The sequence below is a fragment of the Erpetoichthys calabaricus genome, chromosome 7, assembly GCF_900747795.2.
Source record: "Erpetoichthys calabaricus chromosome 7, fErpCal1.3, whole genome shotgun sequence".
NCBI lineage: Eukaryota > Metazoa > Chordata > Cladistia > Polypteriformes > Polypteridae > Erpetoichthys > Erpetoichthys calabaricus.
This window is the reverse complement of record NC_041400.2, coordinates 38,293,401-38,314,379: the sequence shown is the minus strand read 5'-3', so window position 1 is coordinate 38,314,379 and position 20,979 is coordinate 38,293,401. Positions and strand designations below refer to the sequence as shown.

Sequence of the window (20,979 nt, the reverse complement as noted above, 5' to 3'; positions counted from 1 at the left end):
GAGCAGAGATGCCCAGACTTCCCTCTCCCCAGCCACTTCTTCTAGCTCTTCCGGGAGAATCCCAAGGCGTTCCCAGGCCAGTTGAGAGACATAGTCCCTCCAACGTGTCCTGGATCTTCCCCGGGGCCTCCTCCCGGTTAGACGTGCCCGGAACACCTCACCAGGGAGGCGTCCAGGAGGCATCCTGATCAGATGCCCGAGCCACCTCATCTGACTCCTCTCGATGCGGAGGAGCAGCAGCTCTACTCTGAGCCCCTCCCAGATGACTGAGCTTCTCACCCTATCTTTAAGGGAAAGCCCAGACACCCTGCGGAGGAAACTCATTTCAGCCGCTTGTATTCGCGATCTCGTTCTTTTGGTCACTACCCATAGTTCATGACCATAGGTGAGGGTAGGAACATAAATATCAACCCCCTAAATCCTCACTAGTGCAGCCAACTGGTCTTAGAAGTCACATTTGTGTACTTAAGGGGCCTCAATTTATTGTTGTATAAGTGTACCTCACCTGGAAGGTCCAACTAGTGGCGAGTAGAGTGTCATGATGTAACCTACACAATTCAGACAGAAGAGCACTCAAAGCAACTCTGTGTAGAGATGATTGAAAAGCACAAGAGACCAATGAGAACTGTGAAGGAGTTTCAAGCTACAGTGGCTGTGATTAAAGAGACTGTACATACAACAACTGTTGTCTGGGTCCTCTATTAGTTGCAGCTTAATAGGAGAGTGGCAAAGAGAGAGTCACTACAAAAAAAAAGTTATCATTGCTAGAGTTTGCCAGAAGGCACATGAGAGACTCAGTTCAGCTGGAAGAAGGTTGTGTTGTCTGATGAGACCAAAAATTAACTTTGAGCATCAGACTAAACACCATTTTTGGAGTAAGCCAAACACTGCACATTATCGAAAGCACACCATCTCCCACCGTGAAGTATGGTGGTAGCAACATCATGCTGTAGGGATGCTTCGCAGCAGTATGCCCTGGAAGCCTTGTGGCAGTAGAAGATACAGTGTGTGCAGTAAAATACTGGGAAATCCTTTAGGGAAACCTGACTCAGTCTGCAAGAAATCCGCACTGTTAATTAAGATTTGTTTTCCAGCAAGAGAACAACCCAAAGCAAAGCTGCACAGACTTAAAAACAACATTAAACTCCTGGAGTAGCAGAGCCACAGTCCAGATTTCTGTCTAATTGAGAATTTGTGGGTTGACTTGAAAAAGCCAGTTAATGAAGATCCCCACATAACCTGAGTTCAGATGTTTAAAGCTGATAGAGACCTGTGCACACAGACTCAAGGCTGCCTAAGGTGCATCTACTAAATACTGACTCAAACTTCCATGGCCAGCTAAATCCTCCTCTCTTTACTATTTTCTCTCAGATTCTAAGGGTTTTGGAGGAAATGGCGACAACATTTTTTCTTCATAGTAACTTCATAATCTTGCTACAAATATGTGCAAATAGTTGGGTATTATTTTGTGTCTTCCCTTTATTTAATACTGTGAATGATGATATTTTATTTTAAGTGATATCAAATAGATAAAAAAATGATCACAAAAAGCATTATAGTGTCTTTTGAGTTGCATTTATTATGAATCTCTTGCCTACCTTTGTGGTGGTGTAGTTGCTATGTCTCTGTCACTCCAAAAGATGGCACATCACAAACGTTTGTAGTAGTAAAATGCATTGCATTTGTCTTTCCAACAGATGGCGCATCACAAACATTAATGTTGCTTTTACAAATCCCATACTAGATGGCATATAACGGGGACATATGCATGGAATGCTGAACTGCAAACGTTAACACTGAGGTCTATGTTGATTACTTAGATTTCAATCTGTCTTAGACGGGTAGAACAACTAGTTTCACATAAATTGTAAAAAGAAAGCAAATAGGGGTGGAAAAATATTATCACATCTCAACAGCCAGTATACTCCAGATAAATAAAAAAATGTAATTTCCCTGTTTCTTCATTTCCACCTTATCAAAATGTTAATTCATTTTTTTAAAAATCCATTGTATAATATAATGTAAAAAAAAAAAAAAAGCATTTTCAACATTTAATTAAAAAAGAGTAAGCCAATGCTGTTTGGTGTTTATGGATTGTCAGATATCAACAAATAACCTTGAGAGTGAAGCAGAAGAGAAACAATTAACAGTGTGACCTGTTTAACAGAAGTGAGAAAGTGCCATTGTTTTCATGTAAAGCAAGCCTATTTTGAATCAGTCAGAATATAATTAGGAGTCTTAAGGAAAGATGCATTCTGAGGTGTTTGGTTAGACAATGAAATATAAGATCATGATTGGATGCCTTTAAGAAATGACCCCAATTTAGCAGAGGCTCGAATTTCTTTTTTGGAATTTTAGGCATCTGCTTTCCTGTGTAACTGCTTATTTGTTTTAGTCGTCAATCATTTTTAATGATCAGTCATTTTTCTAACCTGCTAATTATTTTATTACATAGTCTTGCACATGCCTTCACATTTGTTAAAGTGTAACAATAAAGCTTTACTCAAATTTGGATATTTTTAATGATTACAAGTGTGATATGACCAGAGTGGCCTTTTTTAAATTTCAGAATTAAATTTGCATAAACTGTTCTGTCAGCAGTGCCCTGTATAAATTTCAGAATTTCCATTTACACAGACTGTGTGTGTCAACAATAAACTTGCAAACACACACCATGCTTACCTTGATAGATGTTTTGATGCAAGTAAGGCTGAAGCAAAGGTAAACAGAAAATATCTTATCATGGATGTTTAAATTAAAGTGTCTTAAGTGATAAACAGAAGATGCTTTGAAGTACAGTAACCAAATAAAACTTGAGTAATAAAATAATATGCTAACGGGAACTTACCTGCTACCTAGGGAAAGTATAAATATTATAATATTGACAGCTCAAGACTAGTAAATTGTGTTAGTGGAGATTAAAAACTGTGATTTACCCCCTTCCAAACAATCAAGGGGCTACTAGACATAAATGAGACATTTATCTAGTCATTCATTTTAATTGTGCTCTAAATTAAACTGGAGACTCAGGCTTCAAAGATTATATTTCATTGCTCACACCAGTGGGTGCAGAATTATTAAATATGTTTTTCAAGTACAAACATTTAAGAAGGAGGTATAGTAAAGGCTATTTTTGTATTAATTGTTACTTTAACCTTTTGTGATATTTTTATTTTCTTTTAACGTAGATGTTCATCGTTAAGCTTTATAATGTGTGTATAATTTGTTACAAGAGAACGTCCTCCTGGCAGCTGTCCATATCCAGAATTAGGATACATAAATAAGGGTTTGTTTATTAATAAGCTAGAGAGGGCTTTAAACACTGTCCGTGAGTCATTTTGCCATAAATTCATGAAATTACTTCTGAGGTTAGAGGTAATGGATTGTCACTGCTGCAAGGACACCATCTCCCTTCTAACCTCCCTGTACCTCAGGCTTCCAGTTGCTCTCGATTGACACAGACAGCATCATTCCTTTAGGCCTCCTCCTCAATTCAGTTCTCTCTGTTGGTCTTGAGGGCCCATGTCAGCCTCCTTACACTTCTCTAAGGCACCTTTTTCACAGGGTTAGGCAGGTCCAGCAATTATTGGGTTCCTTTTTTGTTTTTTAAACATCCTTGAGAAATCTCTTAGGTGTCCTCCCCAAGCACCACAATCCCCTCCTTTTGCACTTGTTTCCCAGGACAGGGTCCCGAGATAGAGAAACCTTAATTACGATTGGTTGTGCAGCTATTGTGATGCGTGAGCAAACTGTTGGCAGTAATTGAGGCAGTACAATGGCTGTAGAATTATGTAGCTCTTATGTCTGTCAAAGGATGACTGCAGTATGTTAAGCGGTCCTTTTAAAGAATGAAGACTACACCGTGTCAGGCTTCCAGATGGGTGTTGCCAAGCCATGATGGAGACAGACAGAAACATCAGGTCCCTTTTTATTTAGTTACTTGAAAATTGCATTTGCCAGAAAATACCTAAGCAACCAATCTTGTTACTACCTTTAATGTCTAGCTTAAACCTTTCAAGGCTGTTGCTGACATCAAAGGGAGGAAGGCTGAAACCATTTTTAAGAGTCAACAAAAGGTTCCCAGAGTTTAGTGTTTGATTTTACTCACTAGATGGCAACAAAGATTGCGAAGTGAACCGATTGTCACACATTTGAAGCCTCTTGTTTCTTTATGGTATGACATCCAATACTGGCACTTGTTACCATCAAAAGAAGTACTCCACAAAAAATGCTTTACTTATTGTTGATGTAAGATAAACATTTTGAAACAGAAAGATGAGCAAAATGACACCTTTTATTGGCTAACTAGAAAGATTACAATATGCAAGCTTTCGAGGCAACTCAGTCCCCTTCTTCAGGCAAGATGTCTTGCCTGAAGAAGGGGCCTGAGTTGCCTCGAAAGCTTGCATATTGTAATCTTTCTAGTTAGCCAATAAAAGGTGTCATTTTGCTTGGCTTTTCTCTACATCCATAATGGCTAACACGGTACAGCACCCTAGTACTACAGAAACAGAAAGATGTAACACTGAGAGTGCTGCTAGATCATGTCCAATTTTGACTGGATCACCATTGCACTGATTTGATTTGTTTTCTGCTGTTCCCATATAAGTGTGCTCATTTTTACAGATTTTGCAGGGCACATGTTTATTACCAGATGTAAAGCTGAAATGACCCCAAACTTTTAATCAATAATCTGCATTATTTTTCATCAATCTCTTCTATATCTAAAAATGTAAGTAACTTTACTATCGATCACATAATAATACATAACAAGGCAACTAATCAATAACAATTTTTGGCATTTATATTCATCATTGATTATTATTGATGAAATTGATAAGTTGTTGCAGCCCGTGTGTGTATGTATGTTGTATATATAGGAGAGGTAGGTGATACTTTCTTGTATTTTCAAATATACTGTATTTCAGTTAAATTTTCCATAATACTTTCAAAGATTTTATAGTTCTATACTTGAAACATATTTCACTTACATTTCTTTTAAATAAAATTCTTGAAGAAAACATCTTGTTATATTTGTCCTGTTTAGCCAAATAACCATATTGTTTCGAGTTAATCTGTGAAGTTTGTGTAACTTAGACAAAGTATTAGACTTAGGATATACTGTATATTATAAATCCCTCATAATTTAAAATCCATTAATGACTGAGCTTAATGTTGTAAGGTATTCCTTCTAGCATCAAGCTCGTTATTATTTTCTCTGTGAAGTTAAAGTTAGCACTTTAAGAAGCACTGTAATCAATCTGACCATTTGACTATCCCTGTTTTAATGCAACTTTGATTACAGTATTGATTCTTACTGTAATGCAGGCTAGTTTACACAATAGTTATCTGCAAAGAGTAGTTTTGTGATTTGTGATTATACCATTTCAGTTTATATATTGTAAATTTACCCTTTTTTTAATAAAGACAAAATATAACGGTGAGTTGTTCAGCCTTGAGCAGCAAAAAAAAAAAAAAGATTGAATAAGTTACACTGCCTTGTTCATTCTGTAAGCTATCTCGTTAACTTTTCTGTCATGCTACAGTTAACTTTCACTAAGGATGCAGGAGTCTATAAATCAATGGGAAAGAAAAACAAATTTCATATCTGAAAGAATCTTAAGTAAGAGATCGGCATATTTATGTGATCAAATGTGTATTCAGTTGAACAAATTAAAAGCAGAAGTAACCAAACTATAACTAACTAATTTAGAAGGAACAATAGATTTAAAAAAATCCATTGCAGGAGATGTTAAGGCGTGTATGGGCAGTGTCTGGCCATCCTTGAAACAGGGCAACAGTCGTAAAAGGCTACAATAGAAAATCAACATGTCTACCTCCCCAGTCACTGGGAAACTCAATCTCAGTGGCATTTTCTTAATTTTGGAACTGGATGACCCATTTCTCTGGGACACAAAAATCTCCAGACATGTTTGGCTTTAAAATGAAGACTTGCTCTTCTGTCCTTATTATACCCATTGTATAACATGACAGCCTGCTTAATCTCATTTACCTTTTACCACACCTGAGAAATTGACTTAACTTGTTTAATGTTGTCATTGCGAAAAGGTAAAACTGAAACAGAAAACACTACCTTACGTGTTAATCTACAGAAAACAAAGATAAAAAATTAAAGAGATGAATATTACTGCAGCTGACAGTTACCTCTTACTGTTATAGAGAATACAGCATATGTCAGTATCATACTTAAACTACTCTAATATAAGAACTATCGCACCCTAAGATAAATACTCATATAAGGAGTATTAAACATACCAGCAATGCTTTGAGTGGCTTGAACAGGAAACAGATGGATGAGGATTGAATGAATAAACCCAACCATGTTTCTTCCTACCAGTTGCTGCTGAATGCATCATCTGATGGTGACAAGTAAAAGGGTTATTAAAATAATATTTCAACTCCAGTACCACATAAGACCTGATCTGGCTCTCTAAGTAACAGCACAAGTACAGACACAAATCAAGTGTAATCAAGAGTCCTGGTTCGATCCCCACTTACTCCTATGTTTGCCGTTTTCAGTAGTAAGCTGCTCTTTTTGTTAATATTATACAGTAAACACATGCACTTGATTTGTGTCTGTACTTGCGCTGTTACTTAGAGAGTCAGATCGGGGGGAGGGGTGATGTTAGACCAGGTGAGCTCATTCATTGCCGCAGAAACAACGCACATGTTGATTTTTTTTTTCTTTCAGTACATGTGCCTTCCCTGTTTGTTTGTATATCTCTGCCTGTCTGTCTCTGTATTACGCAGTGCTCTGTCTGTCTGTGTGTTATGGATCTTGAAAAAAATAAGTTATAAGGACGGTTTGCTGACTTGGAGCACCACTGCCTTACTGTGCCACAGAGACGCGAGTTCGATTCCCAGCTTTGAAGAAAGTGTTTTTTTTTTCCTCAAACGGACATTGAATTTATAAATTGGTATGCACTGTAAATCGTTAACTTTAAAATGTCAATCGCGGTTATTTCTGTTGATTAATTCATGCTTTTTTACTTAGAGTCAGAACAGGAGCTTTTTCAGCTTATTCAGCTTCTGATCTGACTCAAACAGCGCCAGTATAACTTCACACCCAACCTGACGCTGTTCGTTTTCAAATAATATTGCATTACTTCGACGATGTTTTCTGATTGGTACTATTCGCGTCATAAAATGATTTCTTCAAAACGTCACATATATTTGTCTCTTTCTTTTTTTAAAATGTGTGTTGTAGCACTCAGCAACTGGCCACCTGCATGTTCTTGCGCACACTAAACAAGACAGCGCTATATGCAATCATCAGATTCAAATGTTAAGTTATATAGCACAGAATGGAAGTCAGCAGTTCTTAGCATTCCACCACGCAAGCTGTCATATCAACTGCCTACTGTAACTTGCTTTCTTTTTTCTTCGGTTATAGTCTTGAATAAAAGTGCACTTGTTTTGTTATACTTTTACATCAACATATGTTCCTGTGTTTGAGCTACATGGGCATGCTCAAAAAATACACATATAATGCCACGAAAAGTGCATGCAGACACTTCAGTTCGCAAGCATTGGTACGACAATGCAGTCACAAGTACACTGCAGAGCTTTAGCGTGTCTTTATGTGAAAACAGCATCAGATGGGGAGTGTCTGATGATTGCATATAGCGCTGAAGTTACTGCTCTTTACTATGCTTTCCTCTGCATGTCCTGGAGTACAAAAGAAACAGCACACAGCAACACGTGGGGACTGGCAATACTGGGGGAAAAAAACACGCGGTCGTATATATCGTGATACACTGCAGAACTATAGCGCGTCTTTATGTAAAAACCGCAGTGTCAGGTGGGGGGCGGTAGGGATGGATCCTGAACGCGACTGAGACAATGAAAAGTGAATTTTAAAAAAATAAAGCTAACCTTTACAAATATCATAAATTACACCAGCTGTTACAGACTGAAATCAAATGTATCTTTGTATTCTAAAATAGTGAAAATAAGAACACTTCTCAAATGGGAGTTGTGTAGGATCGAACTCATGACCTTTTTATTCCCAATCAGCGACTGATACTGTTACGCCACGGAAGCAGTGATAGTTAATTCATATCAATGTCTCACACTAAGGCGGGTTATTTTGGCGGTGGCTTTTTTTTGTACCTTTTGTGAAAGTGTTTCTTTGATATTTGGACTTCAGGCTTCATACATTATATAGTTTATGCCTACATTTTGTCAATTGCCACTAGAATATATAACACATTTCTGTTTTAACAATGTGTTTACACAGATTACTGTAGAAATGCAACACATATGAAATGCGTGTGTTTCAAATAACAATCTATTATTTCTACTCCAAAACTCCACTTCACTCCCAGATAATCAATCAAGGCAAGAGCTGGGAAAAGCCTGTTTACGTTCTAAGTCGTTGGGGGGATGGAATAGCCGGCTGCTGGCAGCTTGTCTTTATCAGTACATTTAGATGACAAAAGACGCTGGCGGAGAGGTGAGAAAGGTTTTAAGAAGCGATTTAAGGTGGGCCGGATATACGAGTTTTTTCGTAGGCTCTGGTAATTCTAGTGTTAATGCATAGTGTGGTTTGTAAGTAATGTTGAGTTCAAATAAGTAAGTAGGGCCTTGGTCATGTAAGACTTTTTTTAAAAGAAGGATTTTGAAATCAGCCCTAAGCTTAACTGGGAACTAGTGTCAGGACTTGAGTACTGGAGCTATGCTTTCATACTTCCTGGTTTGTGTAATAATTCTTTAGCAGCATTTTGAATTAACTGAAAGCTGCATAAAGAACAATTTGAGCAGCCATTGAATAATCTAATGTATTCCATCCTACTAGAAATAAATGTAGGAACTCTTTTCTCAGTATCCTACATATTTTGAAAAGAGCTCAATTTTCCAACATTTTTAAAATAAAAAAAAAAAAAAAAAACATTAGTTTTCTAATGTATGTTTTGACAGTGGCTAAATGGTATGCTGATTCAGTAAAACTAAATGGTGATTCCAATTGAGATAAAAAGTGACAGATTGTTGTTGCGGTTGGCATGTTTCTCATCAGTGATTAATTAAGGACTTCTGACAGTACTCCATAATTATATACAGGACATTTCTGTATGTACTGGAATAGATCTGATAAATAAGAACTAAACCAGGCAGGGACAGTGCCTTGTGAGTCCAATGTACTTTTCCAGCCTGTGAAATAAAATTGAATGGGATGGATGGATGGATGGATGGATGGTCAGTGGTGTCAAATGCTGCACTTAAATCTAACAACATAATTACTGTGGAATTTCCTTCACCAAAGAATAGAAGTAAGGAAAGGGAAGAAAGGAAACGTGAAAACAAAGTCCAGACTTTTGAATCAAAGGACCAGGAGGAGGAAACTGAAAGATAGTTCCAATACATGCAAAAGAATGAGCCAGAATAATTTAAATAATAATTATGGCAGTATGCGCCTGTGGCCAGTCCCATACCAACCCATTTTGAACTTCATATGCTGATGATTGGGGTGTTTCAGAAGGAAGAATGATATTTTTAAAAATTATATTCATGAATAGGGTGGGGGGATGAAAGGTCAAACTGCTACATTGAGTGTAGATTTAAAATGTTATAGGCTGCTGCAAGTAGGACAGAGCATTTTAACCAATTTTGTAAAAAGAACTATTTTTGTCCCCAGGGGGAAATTTTGATTTCTACAGAAGCTCTTTAAATAAATTATATGTATAAAAATTTAATATTATTACATATAATATTTGTATATAAAAATATATATATATATATATATATATATATATATATATATATATATATATAAATATATATATAAATATATAGTACAGTATATGTACATACTGTACATACATATACAGACACTCTATAGTCTGAGCACACTCCTGAATGACTAAAAAGAAAACGTTTAACTTGGCAGTTACAGTCCCAGTGAGGCATTATGCAGGGATGTTGCTGGTGGTATACAGGAGCACCAGTAGCCTTTCTAGACACTTCTATTGAATAGTTTATTGGCTGAAAGTCCTCCATTTCAGTGTGTCAGAGAGAGGATGTGCAGAATTGTTCATAATGGTACTGTTTTATTTTAATTCTCTCCTTTGCTTCTACCTCCATGAGATCCAGAGTGCAGTCAAGATGAGACAGCACCTGGGTTTGTATGTCAGTAAACTTAAAATCCATTTATCTGATTTCTAGTAGCTACTATCAGTAACAAGCCATAAGCCAGATCAAATCTAATCTTAATCAAGACTAGTAACTTGTAAACAAGTTCAGAAAAGAAATGAAAAACACTGAGAAGTACAAAACCTCTGTAAAAGACTGCTGCATGCATGGTGCACAGAAGATCACGGGGTAGTGTGTTAGACGAAAGATCAGTCTAATTCCAGATTGGACAGAAAAACTGTACCCAAGGGTATAATCCTGATTCTTGTAAGGTTAACCCCAGACCAACTCAATATAGTTCAATGAAGGGTCTTTTGGCAATTCCACAGAAAGCTGAGAGAAGGGAACAGACTTCAGACCATCAAAGGAGAGGTATGTAACAATACTCATTTTATTAATAGCCACACACGATCAGGAAGAGCAGGAGACCATAAGAAAAGAAACTGCTTTATAATTTTTACAACCCGGCAGTAGTTGTAGACAACAATGTCCTGCACTAATTTTAAAATGCCTATGTGAAGGTATCTAAAGGAATTTGTCAAAGTGATAAATGATGAATGAGACTACTGCTGGCAGTCCATTGAAAAGGAGAAGAGTAAATTTAGACAGAGGAATTTTATAACCAGACATGCCCTCATAAGAAATAAGCAAATTAAGGATATGTGAGATATCTGAGGGGGAATTAACAAGAAAGAAAAGGGTGAAACTGACATATAAAGAGATTTTTTGGAGGAAATGCTGTATATAATGAGCAGTGGCTAGAGTCTCAAGAAAAAGATAACAGTAAAGGGGGTAAAGGATGGCCTTGTTCAGTTCCTTTCTAAATGCAAAAGAGGAAGGAAGAGATTGATATTTGATTAGTTAGGAGTGACAGAAATTTGGTCACCTTTCATCATTGACTCTGCAGTCGATGGTTACTGCTGCACTGTTAGTGCTTGTGAACGGTAGCAGCTGCTTTTATTTGGAAAAATGCTGTCCTTGCAGCACACAGTTCTTTTGTAGTAACTATGATCTGAAAATTCTTACACTGTTCACTTTTTTTTCCTAGACGCTAAAGAGAGTAGGTTTTGGAAAACATTACATATTTACCCATATAGTTAAGCCAAATCTCATGCAGTGCTAAGAAAATAATTGCTTCTTGTTTATAGTAGAGAATTTGAAAGCCATTTTCCATATTTAAAGATATCAAATGGAGTATTATTAAAATCTCATTTTATTTTAAATCTTTTTCAGACACATCTGTGAGTGTGTTGAAATGCTCTTTAATAGCCAGATTATTCACAGAAACCCCTTTTCAAAAATTCCATGCAAAACTTTGGGCACCCTTGCTTAAAATGTCTGTTACTGTGAATAATTAAGTGAGCAGAAGATTTTGCATATCACTATATACTGGGATAACATATGTAGGTTTCTCTGTGAGTAACCCAATTATTTGGCCATGTAAACACCTAACTAGTTGAGGATTTAGTAGTCTTCATGTGTCTGTTGCACAGTTAGTCTGGGCAAGTTTTAGTGTCACACGCTTCCAGCGGCCGCAGATAGAAAATGGTGGTAGCTAGTGCAATTGCTCAGGTGATTGGTTCATTCCTTCTCCTGGCTGAAATGTTTTTTTTTTTTTTCTTATTTCAGAAATCACTAAATTTTTGTTTATGAGCTGAACATACTGTGCTAAGCTCAGCCATACAATCTCAGGAGCAGTATTGGGGTAGACCTATTAAAAGTAATGTTACGTAGGCCGATTAGTTTTTAAAATAACAACTAACCTAAAACAATATATATTTTATTGAAGTAAAAATCCTGCATTATTAATTTTAACCCTTCAGCACTGGGTATAAGACAAGAAACTAATGTACCAATATGCCACTCCATTCCAGGGCTCAATCATACATTCAGGCATAAAAGAGTGTGCTGCATGCAATCCAGTGAAAGATATCAATAAAGTGTCAATGTAGTTTTCTTCCTGCTATTTACTAAAGATATAGTATATTGAAACGATGGGATCTGGTGATGCCGTGGCCAATGTTACATACCACAAATCTTCGGGAGCTCAGAATAGGGGATCAATGTTGCATTTTTGACAAAAGAAACCTCCATACATGGACTAATGTATGTAAAGGGGGCTTATAAGAAACCAGCTTTTTTGCCTTAACTGGGCTAATCACCTTATTCCTGATTTGTGTGAGCATGTAAGCCCACTCAAGTGTTATCCAGTAAAGATTATTTCTGTTTTGTATAAAGAATTGAATTTCTTTTGTGCTTCCATTATCATGAAGTCATTAATTGTTTTTTCCCCCATTCAGTTGCCTTTGCTTTGAGAGAAACTAGCTAAAACTGAAAACTGATGAACTTAAATTTTGGTTTATAAATGTGCAAATGTGCAACCAAGAGCATAAACCAAGAGCATAAAAGGAACAGTGGCAGCAGCAGTGGAGAGCGGCCAAGCAAGGAGACAGTCTTCAATAAACTTCATGTGAGGGAGCGAAGGAGAGACATTGTGAAATGCAGTTTGTAAGATAATAGAATCACCAATGATGAAATGTCAGCCGAATAATACCATAATAATAACAAAAAACAAATCAAACAATATGAAGATATACTTTCATATACATATTGTCATGCAGTACAACCACCAAATGACGGTATTAAAAATGATATTAACATCAAATAGTCAACACCAAAAGCAGAAACACAAATGAATATTCATAAATTTCTCATTTTTGTTGAGTAAGCAAAGTGCTAAATCTTATGAAATTGACTCATCATAATAATGATGATGACTGTTCTTAAAGAGACATTTATACAAATTCATGCACTGTTTAAGTCACGTCAAAAAAAAAAAAAAAAACAACCAATTGGTCACTTGAGAACTCTAGTCTACAAGGCCCATGGCCGAAATGAAAAATTTACGCTGCCCATGTGCACTCATAAGCAAAGATATAACTGGAAAGCTTGTAGGGGTGATGGGGCTGCCCAGGTATCCCAGAAACAAGTTTGTGGTGCCAGGCATAAAGAGAACTTTGCATACTCCAAAATAAATATTTTTCTAGGTAAGAAATTGCATTGAGCTTAACATGGAAAATTGGAATAGTTTCATCATGACAACTATGTCAATGTTGCTATAGTCATTTTAAAAATAAGATCAATTATTGAGGGATGTTTACTGCTTATTTACTTTTTGTCAAACAGTGGCATCTTTTGTGAGAAGATAAGAGAGGGAAATTGGGATTCATCTCCCTTATAGCCACTCCTAATAGAGAGATGAGTTCAAATTGCTATTTTAGTTCCTCATGGAGATGAGTTCAGCTTGAACTTTTAGTGATCAGTTCCTTGATGCTGTCTTGTTTATTTATGGCCAGTCAGTTAATGGGGTAAAATGTCCACAAAAATGAGGGGAAGAAAAGCATTAAAACCTCTAGTCAAAAGAGAAAACTGATAAATCGTGTTAAAGATTCTTGAAAGTTCTGTTTGAACAAGCACTTTGTGATTACTATCTTTTATGCACTTCACCGTACATACTACTGGTAGTCTCAAGTACAAAATCCAAAGCCTTTAAAATGTTGAAGACCTTTATTAGCCCCCCCATATTGTCTTTTGCGTAAATTCACTTCTTTTAATTGAACTCTATAGGACATGCCCTTTGGATAATGGAAGCATATTGAAAACAAAAACCGGTTAAAAAATTATCCCTCACTCACTTAGTTACACTATAATGTGTGCATTCATTAATGGAATTGTTTGTGCAATATGGTTGTACAATTCAGGTTCCCACGTGAAACCATGGTTTTTTTTTTTTTTGGTTTTTTTTTTGCATAAATTCTTATTTATAAAACTCAGAACTACCTTTTGGGAAAAATGTGTTTATTATTCAATATAGAAGTATTGAGATAAGATGTAAAAGATGTAACAAGAATAGTTTCCATTATAAAAGAACTTATCTCTATAAAGCTGACAGTCCTTTTATTAAGTTTAAAATATTCAAAGTTTGTCTGCAGACAAAACTGAATTTTTCTTAGCTGCCAGTAAGTGCAATTCCCATTTGAATCTTTTGAAGCAAAAGGAGGACACTAAATAATAAGATGAATGACATAAGCATAATAGTATTTGAGTATATATACAGTGTTTACAGTGCATCCGGAAAGTATTCATAGCGCATCACTTTTTCCACATTTTGTTATGTTACAGCCTTATTCCAAAATGGATTAAATTCATTTTTTTAATCAGAATTCTACACACAACACCCCATAATGACAACGTGAAAAAAGTTTACTTGAGATTTTTGCAAATTTATTAAAAATAAAAAAATTGAGAAAGCACATGTACATAAGTATTCACAGCCTTTGCCATGAAGCTCAAAATTGAGCTCAGGTGCATCCTGTTTCCCCTGATCATCCTTGAGATGTTTCTGCAGCTTAATTGGAGTCCACCTGTGGTAAATTCAGTTGATTGGACATGATTTGGAAAGGCACACACCTGTCTATATAAGGTCCCACAGTTGACAGTTCATGTCAGAGCACAAACCAAGCATGAAGTCAAAGGAATTGTCTGTAGACCTCCGAGACAGGATTGTCTTGAGGCACAAATCTGGGGAAGGTTACAGAAAAATTTCTGCTGCTTTGAAGGTCCCAATGAGCACAGTGGCCTCCATCATCCATAAGTGGAAGAAGTTCGAAACCACCAGGACTCTTCCTAGAGCTGTCCGGCCATCTAAACTGAGCGATCTGTCTGATGAGACAAAGATTGAACTCTTTGGTGTGAATGCCAGGCGTCACGTTTGGAGGGAACCAGGCACCACTCATCACCAGGCCAATACCATCCCTACAGTGAAGCATGGTGGTGGCAGCATCATGCTGTGGGGATGTTTTTCAGCGGCAGGGACTGGGAGACTAGTCAGGATCAAGGGAAAGATGACTGCAGCAATGCACAGAGACATCCTGGATGAAAACCTGCTCCAGAGTGCTCTTGACCTCAGACTGGGGCGACAGTTCATCTTTCAGCAGGACAACGACCCTAAGCACACAGCCAAGATATCAAAGGAGTGGCTTCAGGACAACTCTGTGAATGTCCTTCAGTGGCCCAGCCAGAGCCCAGACTTGAATCCGATTGAACATCTCTGGAGAGATCTTAAAATGGCTGTGCACCGACGCTTCCCATCCAACCTGATTGAGCTTGAGAGGTGCTGCAAAGAGGAATGGGCAAAACTGGCCAAGGATAGGTGTGCAAAGCTTGTGGCATCATATTCAAAAAGACACGAGGTTGTAATTGCTGCCAAAGGTGCATCGACAAAGTATTGAGCAAAGGCTGTGAATACTTCTGTACAGTACATGTGATTCCTCAGTTTTTTTATTTTTAATAAATTTGCAAAAACCTCAAGTAACTTTTTTCACGTTGTCGTTATGGGGTATTGTGTGTAGAATTCTGAGGAAAAAAATGAATTTAATCAATTTTGGAATAAGGCTGTAACATAACAAAATGTGGAAAAAGTGATGCGCTGTGAATACTTTCCGGATGCACTGTATGGAGATACATATGTTAGTTAAATTAAGTTGAATTTTGAATGAGTGCACTGCTGTAAAGAAGTGGGTTTTTTTTATATTAATAAAGAGAAATATTTTGTTCCACATTGTTAACTGTTAATTACTAATGAAGTATTACTTCTTAAATGTCATTCCATACTTTGCATATGTTATGAAGTCACTATGTAGATAAATAAATTGTTGCTGAAATTTGTCACATTATATTAATGTTCTCAATGCATGGTTAAGCAATTTATAAAAAAGCAACCACTTGAAATATATCAGTGCATGCTAATTCAGTCAAGATATACTCATTATTGAATCGAATCAGGGCATTGTGAATCAAAATCAAATCAAACTGGGACATCGGTGCTGATACCCAGCCCTAGTCAGCAACAGTACTCAAGTAGGCTGTGGCATTTAAACAATGCTTATTTGGTAGTGTCCCAAGAAAATATCCCTCACACCATTACACCACCAGCACCAGCCTGAGCCATTGATACAAGGCAGGATGGATCCAAGCTTTCATGTTCTGAACACCAAATTCTGACCCTACCATCTGAATGTCACAGCAGAAATTGAGACTCATCAGACCAGGCAACATTTTTCCAATCTTCTATTGTCCAATTTCAGTGAGCCCTGGCAAATTGTAGCCTCAGTTGCCTGTTCTTACCTAACGGGAGTGGCAATTGGTATGGTCTTCTACTACTGTAGCCCATATGCTACAAGTTCAAAGAGTTGTGCGTTCAGAGACACTCTTCTGCATACCTTGGTTGTAAAGAGTGGTTATCTGACCTTCTATCAGCTCATACAAATCTGGCCATTCTCCTTTGACCTCTGGCATCAACAAGGCCTTTTCACCCAGGCAACTGCTGCTTACTGGATATTTTCCCTTTTTCAGACCATTCTCTGTGAACCCTAGAGATGGTTGTGCCTGAAAATCCCAGTAGCTCAGCAGTTTCTGAAATACTCTGTCCAGCCGATCTGGTACCAACATCCAAGTCTGGAAAGTTAAAAATTTTCACAAACAGCAGTAACATTTTATTCCTTTTAATAATGGATTATATACTAAATGTACAGCGTAAAAAAATGCATATCTCAAAAACAATGGATGAAAGACACATTATGAATACATTTCAAAATTTCAACATTAAACAGTGCTCTTAAAACACAACTAAGTTGTTCTGTGGCAAAGTCTTTGTTGACCAGCATTATTACTTTTCACCTAGACCAACAACATTTTTGTTTAAAGGATATCCGTTCAGCTGTTTGCCACGTGATGCTGAATTCTGTATAACATGAGTGGCTTAAATTATATTCATGTGCAGTGTTTTTTCTTCGTACAGTAATATATTCCTCTACTTTGCCCTTTTGTATTATTAATATGTAGCCTTTGTCAGAATGCCTCAAATCTCCTAGACTTGGCTAGGGATCTGCACTGGCAATCGGAAGGTTGCCGGTTCGAATCCCGTAAAATGCCAAAAGGGACTCTGCTCTTTTGGGCCCTTGAGCAAGGCCCTTAACCTGCAATTGCTAAGCGCTTTGAGTAGTGAGAAAAGCGCTATATAAATGCAAAGAATTATTATTATTATTATTATTATTATTAAAGAATTAAGGTGTTGTACCATATAACATCTCCCCACCTTCCCTTCTACATGTATAACCTCAGGCAATTAGGTGTAGTAAAAGACAAGCAGGAGTTAAGTTTCAATTTCAACAACGTAGTATTGATAATATTCATAAATAATAACAATATGCAAAGTACATTTGAATACTGGCAACCATACAACCTGATAAATGATGACGTGTAGTTTCAGGAGGCAAACAGACTTGTTACTTACTTAAACTGTCTGTAGTTAAGTCCTCATTTTGTGGTCAGCTTTCTTCAGAACAGGCCGCATGCCTATCTCAATATGGCTGCCGAGCTGTGCTCTTCATTGTGTTGTCCTTTTCAGTTCATGGTGTGAGATGGTCTTTCATCAGTTTGGTAAAAGAGAGAAAGGGTGAGGTAAAGCAAGCAAACTTATAGGTTTTCTGTCCAACCTGTACAGCCAATAGGTCATCATGGTACTTAAAGGCATCTGACACAAGCCAGTTCCAAACAGCCATACTTCAGACCAATGGGGGAACAGAAAACATCTTCACACCTGCCACCCCCCAAAACCATTTGTTGATATAAAGTTTGCCAGTTAGGCAGCCTGACTTTCCTGTGGGGGTTGAGAGACTTCAGAGAAACATTTACCAAACTTGTTTGAGGCACTTCCCCTAACTCACAATTCACTTTCTTTACTTAGACCTGTTTTTGGGGGGGGACATGAATGCTTCTCACTAATGTAACACTAATATTACATTGCTTTGCCTAAGTTACAAATGAAGACATACAAAATATTTATCAACTTGTGTGCAAATTTTTACATCACAACATGCAGTAATTTTTCTTCATGGCTTCCCAGTTTCCTTATTTTTTTCTAATGTTGGGTTGCAAAGTAATGTGTGTGTGTTGTTGGTCTGAGGTTTGATACTGAGTAAATTTACATTTTATGCTGTTAATTAAACAATAAAGAGTTCCATTTTAGTAAGTCTGAATTAGTTTTTCTTATTTTTCTTATTCAAATATGAAACTATTTACAGATAACATTGATAGAAATTGTTAAGGATTTAGGGAAAATTAGAGAAGGGAATGACCACTCAGGTTGGAAGCACAGTATGCTGTGTATAGTGTGACTTGTTAAATTAAAGTAGAATTTATTAATCCACAGTAATCTGCACTAGGTATACTTTATGACATACAATCATGATCAATGAATGACCTTGGCTGTCTTATTCAATAAGATTCTTATCAATGTAATTGTTTGCCATTTTCTTTCAAGTTCATTGTAATATATGAGTGAGTTCATCCATAGTACATCACTTACAATAAGTGGAAAAATATCTGCTGATGGAAAATTTTGCTTGTACATTGCACATGACAGAATTATTCTAATTTGTTGATGATTTTTAAAACCTTATAACGACTAAAAGATTAACAAACTTTTGTCTCAATTTCTCTTTCAGGGCAGCAGAAATAATCTACTCATTCGCCCTGGCAAATGTTCATAAGTTTTCTAAAATGGAAGTGTTCCCATCCTCAGAGAATTATAAGATGCTAACAGAAGCAAGAAGAAATTTGGGCCTTTTCCAGCATCATGATGCTATTACAGGAACTGGGAAAGACTGGGTTGTTGTTGATTATGGTACAAGGTGAGAGCATCTAGTTGTTGATATGATTTTATATACTACACTTAGACCAGTATATATGTGAAGTATAAACTGATTGAAACGAATCATATGTACTGCCGGCATTGTCTGCATAGGAAAGCTTTAAGGTATTTACTTCCCATTTGGAGAATTCAGATTTCAATCTATGCTGTTCAACTCTCATTTAGTTGTTAATTATGTTACAAGTGTGTGCCTGTGTGTAACAAATCTATCTATCAATAGTAATATAAAAATACTGTAAAATATGAGAATTGACAAGATAAAATGTTGGAGAACCTCCAAGGCTAGTCCCATATAATTGGTGGGGGAAAAAGCACAAAAGATGTCAAAAGTATTAAGTGGTCTTTTCATACTGAAGTCAAACATGAGAGTGATTCAAAATGGGGGTGATACCCCTTTAGAAGAAGCCAGACCAGAATGGGCAGGGCCAGGAAACCATGACCCAGATGTGATGTCACTGGGAGTGCCAATCGTCTGATCTGTAGAAGAGAAAGTTTGAAGAAGCATTACATTTGGGGTTGCATGGTAGCCTCCAGTGTCACCAATTTACATTTTATTGAAGGCATTTTGAATTACCATCTGCTGTCAAACTGCTTTGGCGTCACTACATTTTCCAGCAAGATAACGACCTCGAGCTCACAAGCCTTCCTCACCAAAAAAAAAATGTGGGAGACACTCCAGCACTTTCATCAATTCTGGATTTCAATCCTATTCATCACCTCTGGGATGAGATATAAAGGAAATGTCCAGCAAACCCACCAAGCAACAAACAGAATTTGAAAGACGTGCTCCAGTGCACATGGGAGAGCCTTGACCCAGCCATTTGCATCACCCTTGGTGAAAGCATGCCCAGGAGGCTGAATGCTGTTACTGCTGCCAAAGTAGGGCCTACCAAATACTAAGCAGGACTTTGACAAAACTCCAATGGCCAGGTTTACAAATAATTGTTTGAAGGCAGTAAATGACATAATTTGAAAACACTTCCGGAACGTAGTATGTTTTGAGTAAAAGTTTTTCTTGTTTCTTTACATAACACACAAGTTATTGTGACATTTTAGACAACTTGTAAGGTTTGTTGTTCAATAGTCTCAAATTTCATTTCCATTTTTTCACAGTGTACAAATATTTTTTTGCTGCACTGTATATCTGAACCTATATATATATATATATATATATATATATATATATACACATACAGTTAGGTCTTTTTTCTTTTTTCTAATTTTGATTCTGTACATTACCACAATGAATTTTAAATGAAACAACTCAGATGCAGTTGAAGTGCAGACTTTCAGCTTTAATTCAGTGGGGTGAACAAAACAATTGCTTAAAAATGTGAGGCAACTAAAGCATTTTTTAACATAATCCCTTCATTTCAGGGGCTCAAAAGTAATTGGACAATTGACTCAAAGGCTATTTCATGGGCAGGTGTGAGCAAGTCCGTCGTTATGTCATTATCAATTAAGCAGATAAAAGGCCTGGAGTTGATTTGAGGTGTGGTTCTTGCATGTGGAAGATTTTGCTGTGAACAGACAACATGCGATCAAAGGAGCTCTCCATGCAGGTGAAAGAAGCCACCCTTAAGCTGCGAAAACAGAAAAAACCCATCTGAGAAATTGCTACAATATTATGAGTGGCAAAATCTACAGTTTGGTACATCCTGAGAAAGAAACAAGCACTGGTGAACTCAGCAATGCAAAAAGACCTGGAAATCCATGGAAGACAACAGTGGTGGATGATCACAAAATCATTTCCATGGTGGAGAAACCCCTTCACAACAGCCAAGAAAGTGAACAACACTCTCCAGGGGGTAGGCGTATCGATATCCAAGTCTACCATAAAGAGAAGACTGCATGAAAGTAAATACAGAGGGTGCACTGCAAGGTGCAAGCCACTCATAAGCCTCAAGAATAGAAAGACTAGATTGCACTTTGCTAAAGAACATCTAAAAAAGCCAACACAGTTCTGGAAAAACATTCTTTGGACAGATGAAACCAAGATCAACCTCTACCAGAATGATGGCAAGAAAAAAGTATGGAGAAGGCGTGGAACAGCTCAT

The 20,979-nt window shown here is 37.0% G+C and overlaps 1 protein-coding gene across 1 annotated transcript in view; it reads left to right on the top strand.

The window, feature by feature from the left end:
* man2a1 (mannosidase, alpha, class 2A, member 1) overlaps nt 1-20,979 on the top strand; it is a 516,515-nt gene that overhangs the window by 361,815 nt on the left and 133,721 nt on the right. Inside the window, exon 10 of the mRNA XM_028804824.2 lies at nt 18,717-18,902. Within this exon, the coding sequence (XP_028660657.1) occupies nt 18,717-18,902 (186 nt within the window). The remainder of the gene's footprint in view (nt 1-18,716; nt 18,903-20,979) is intronic.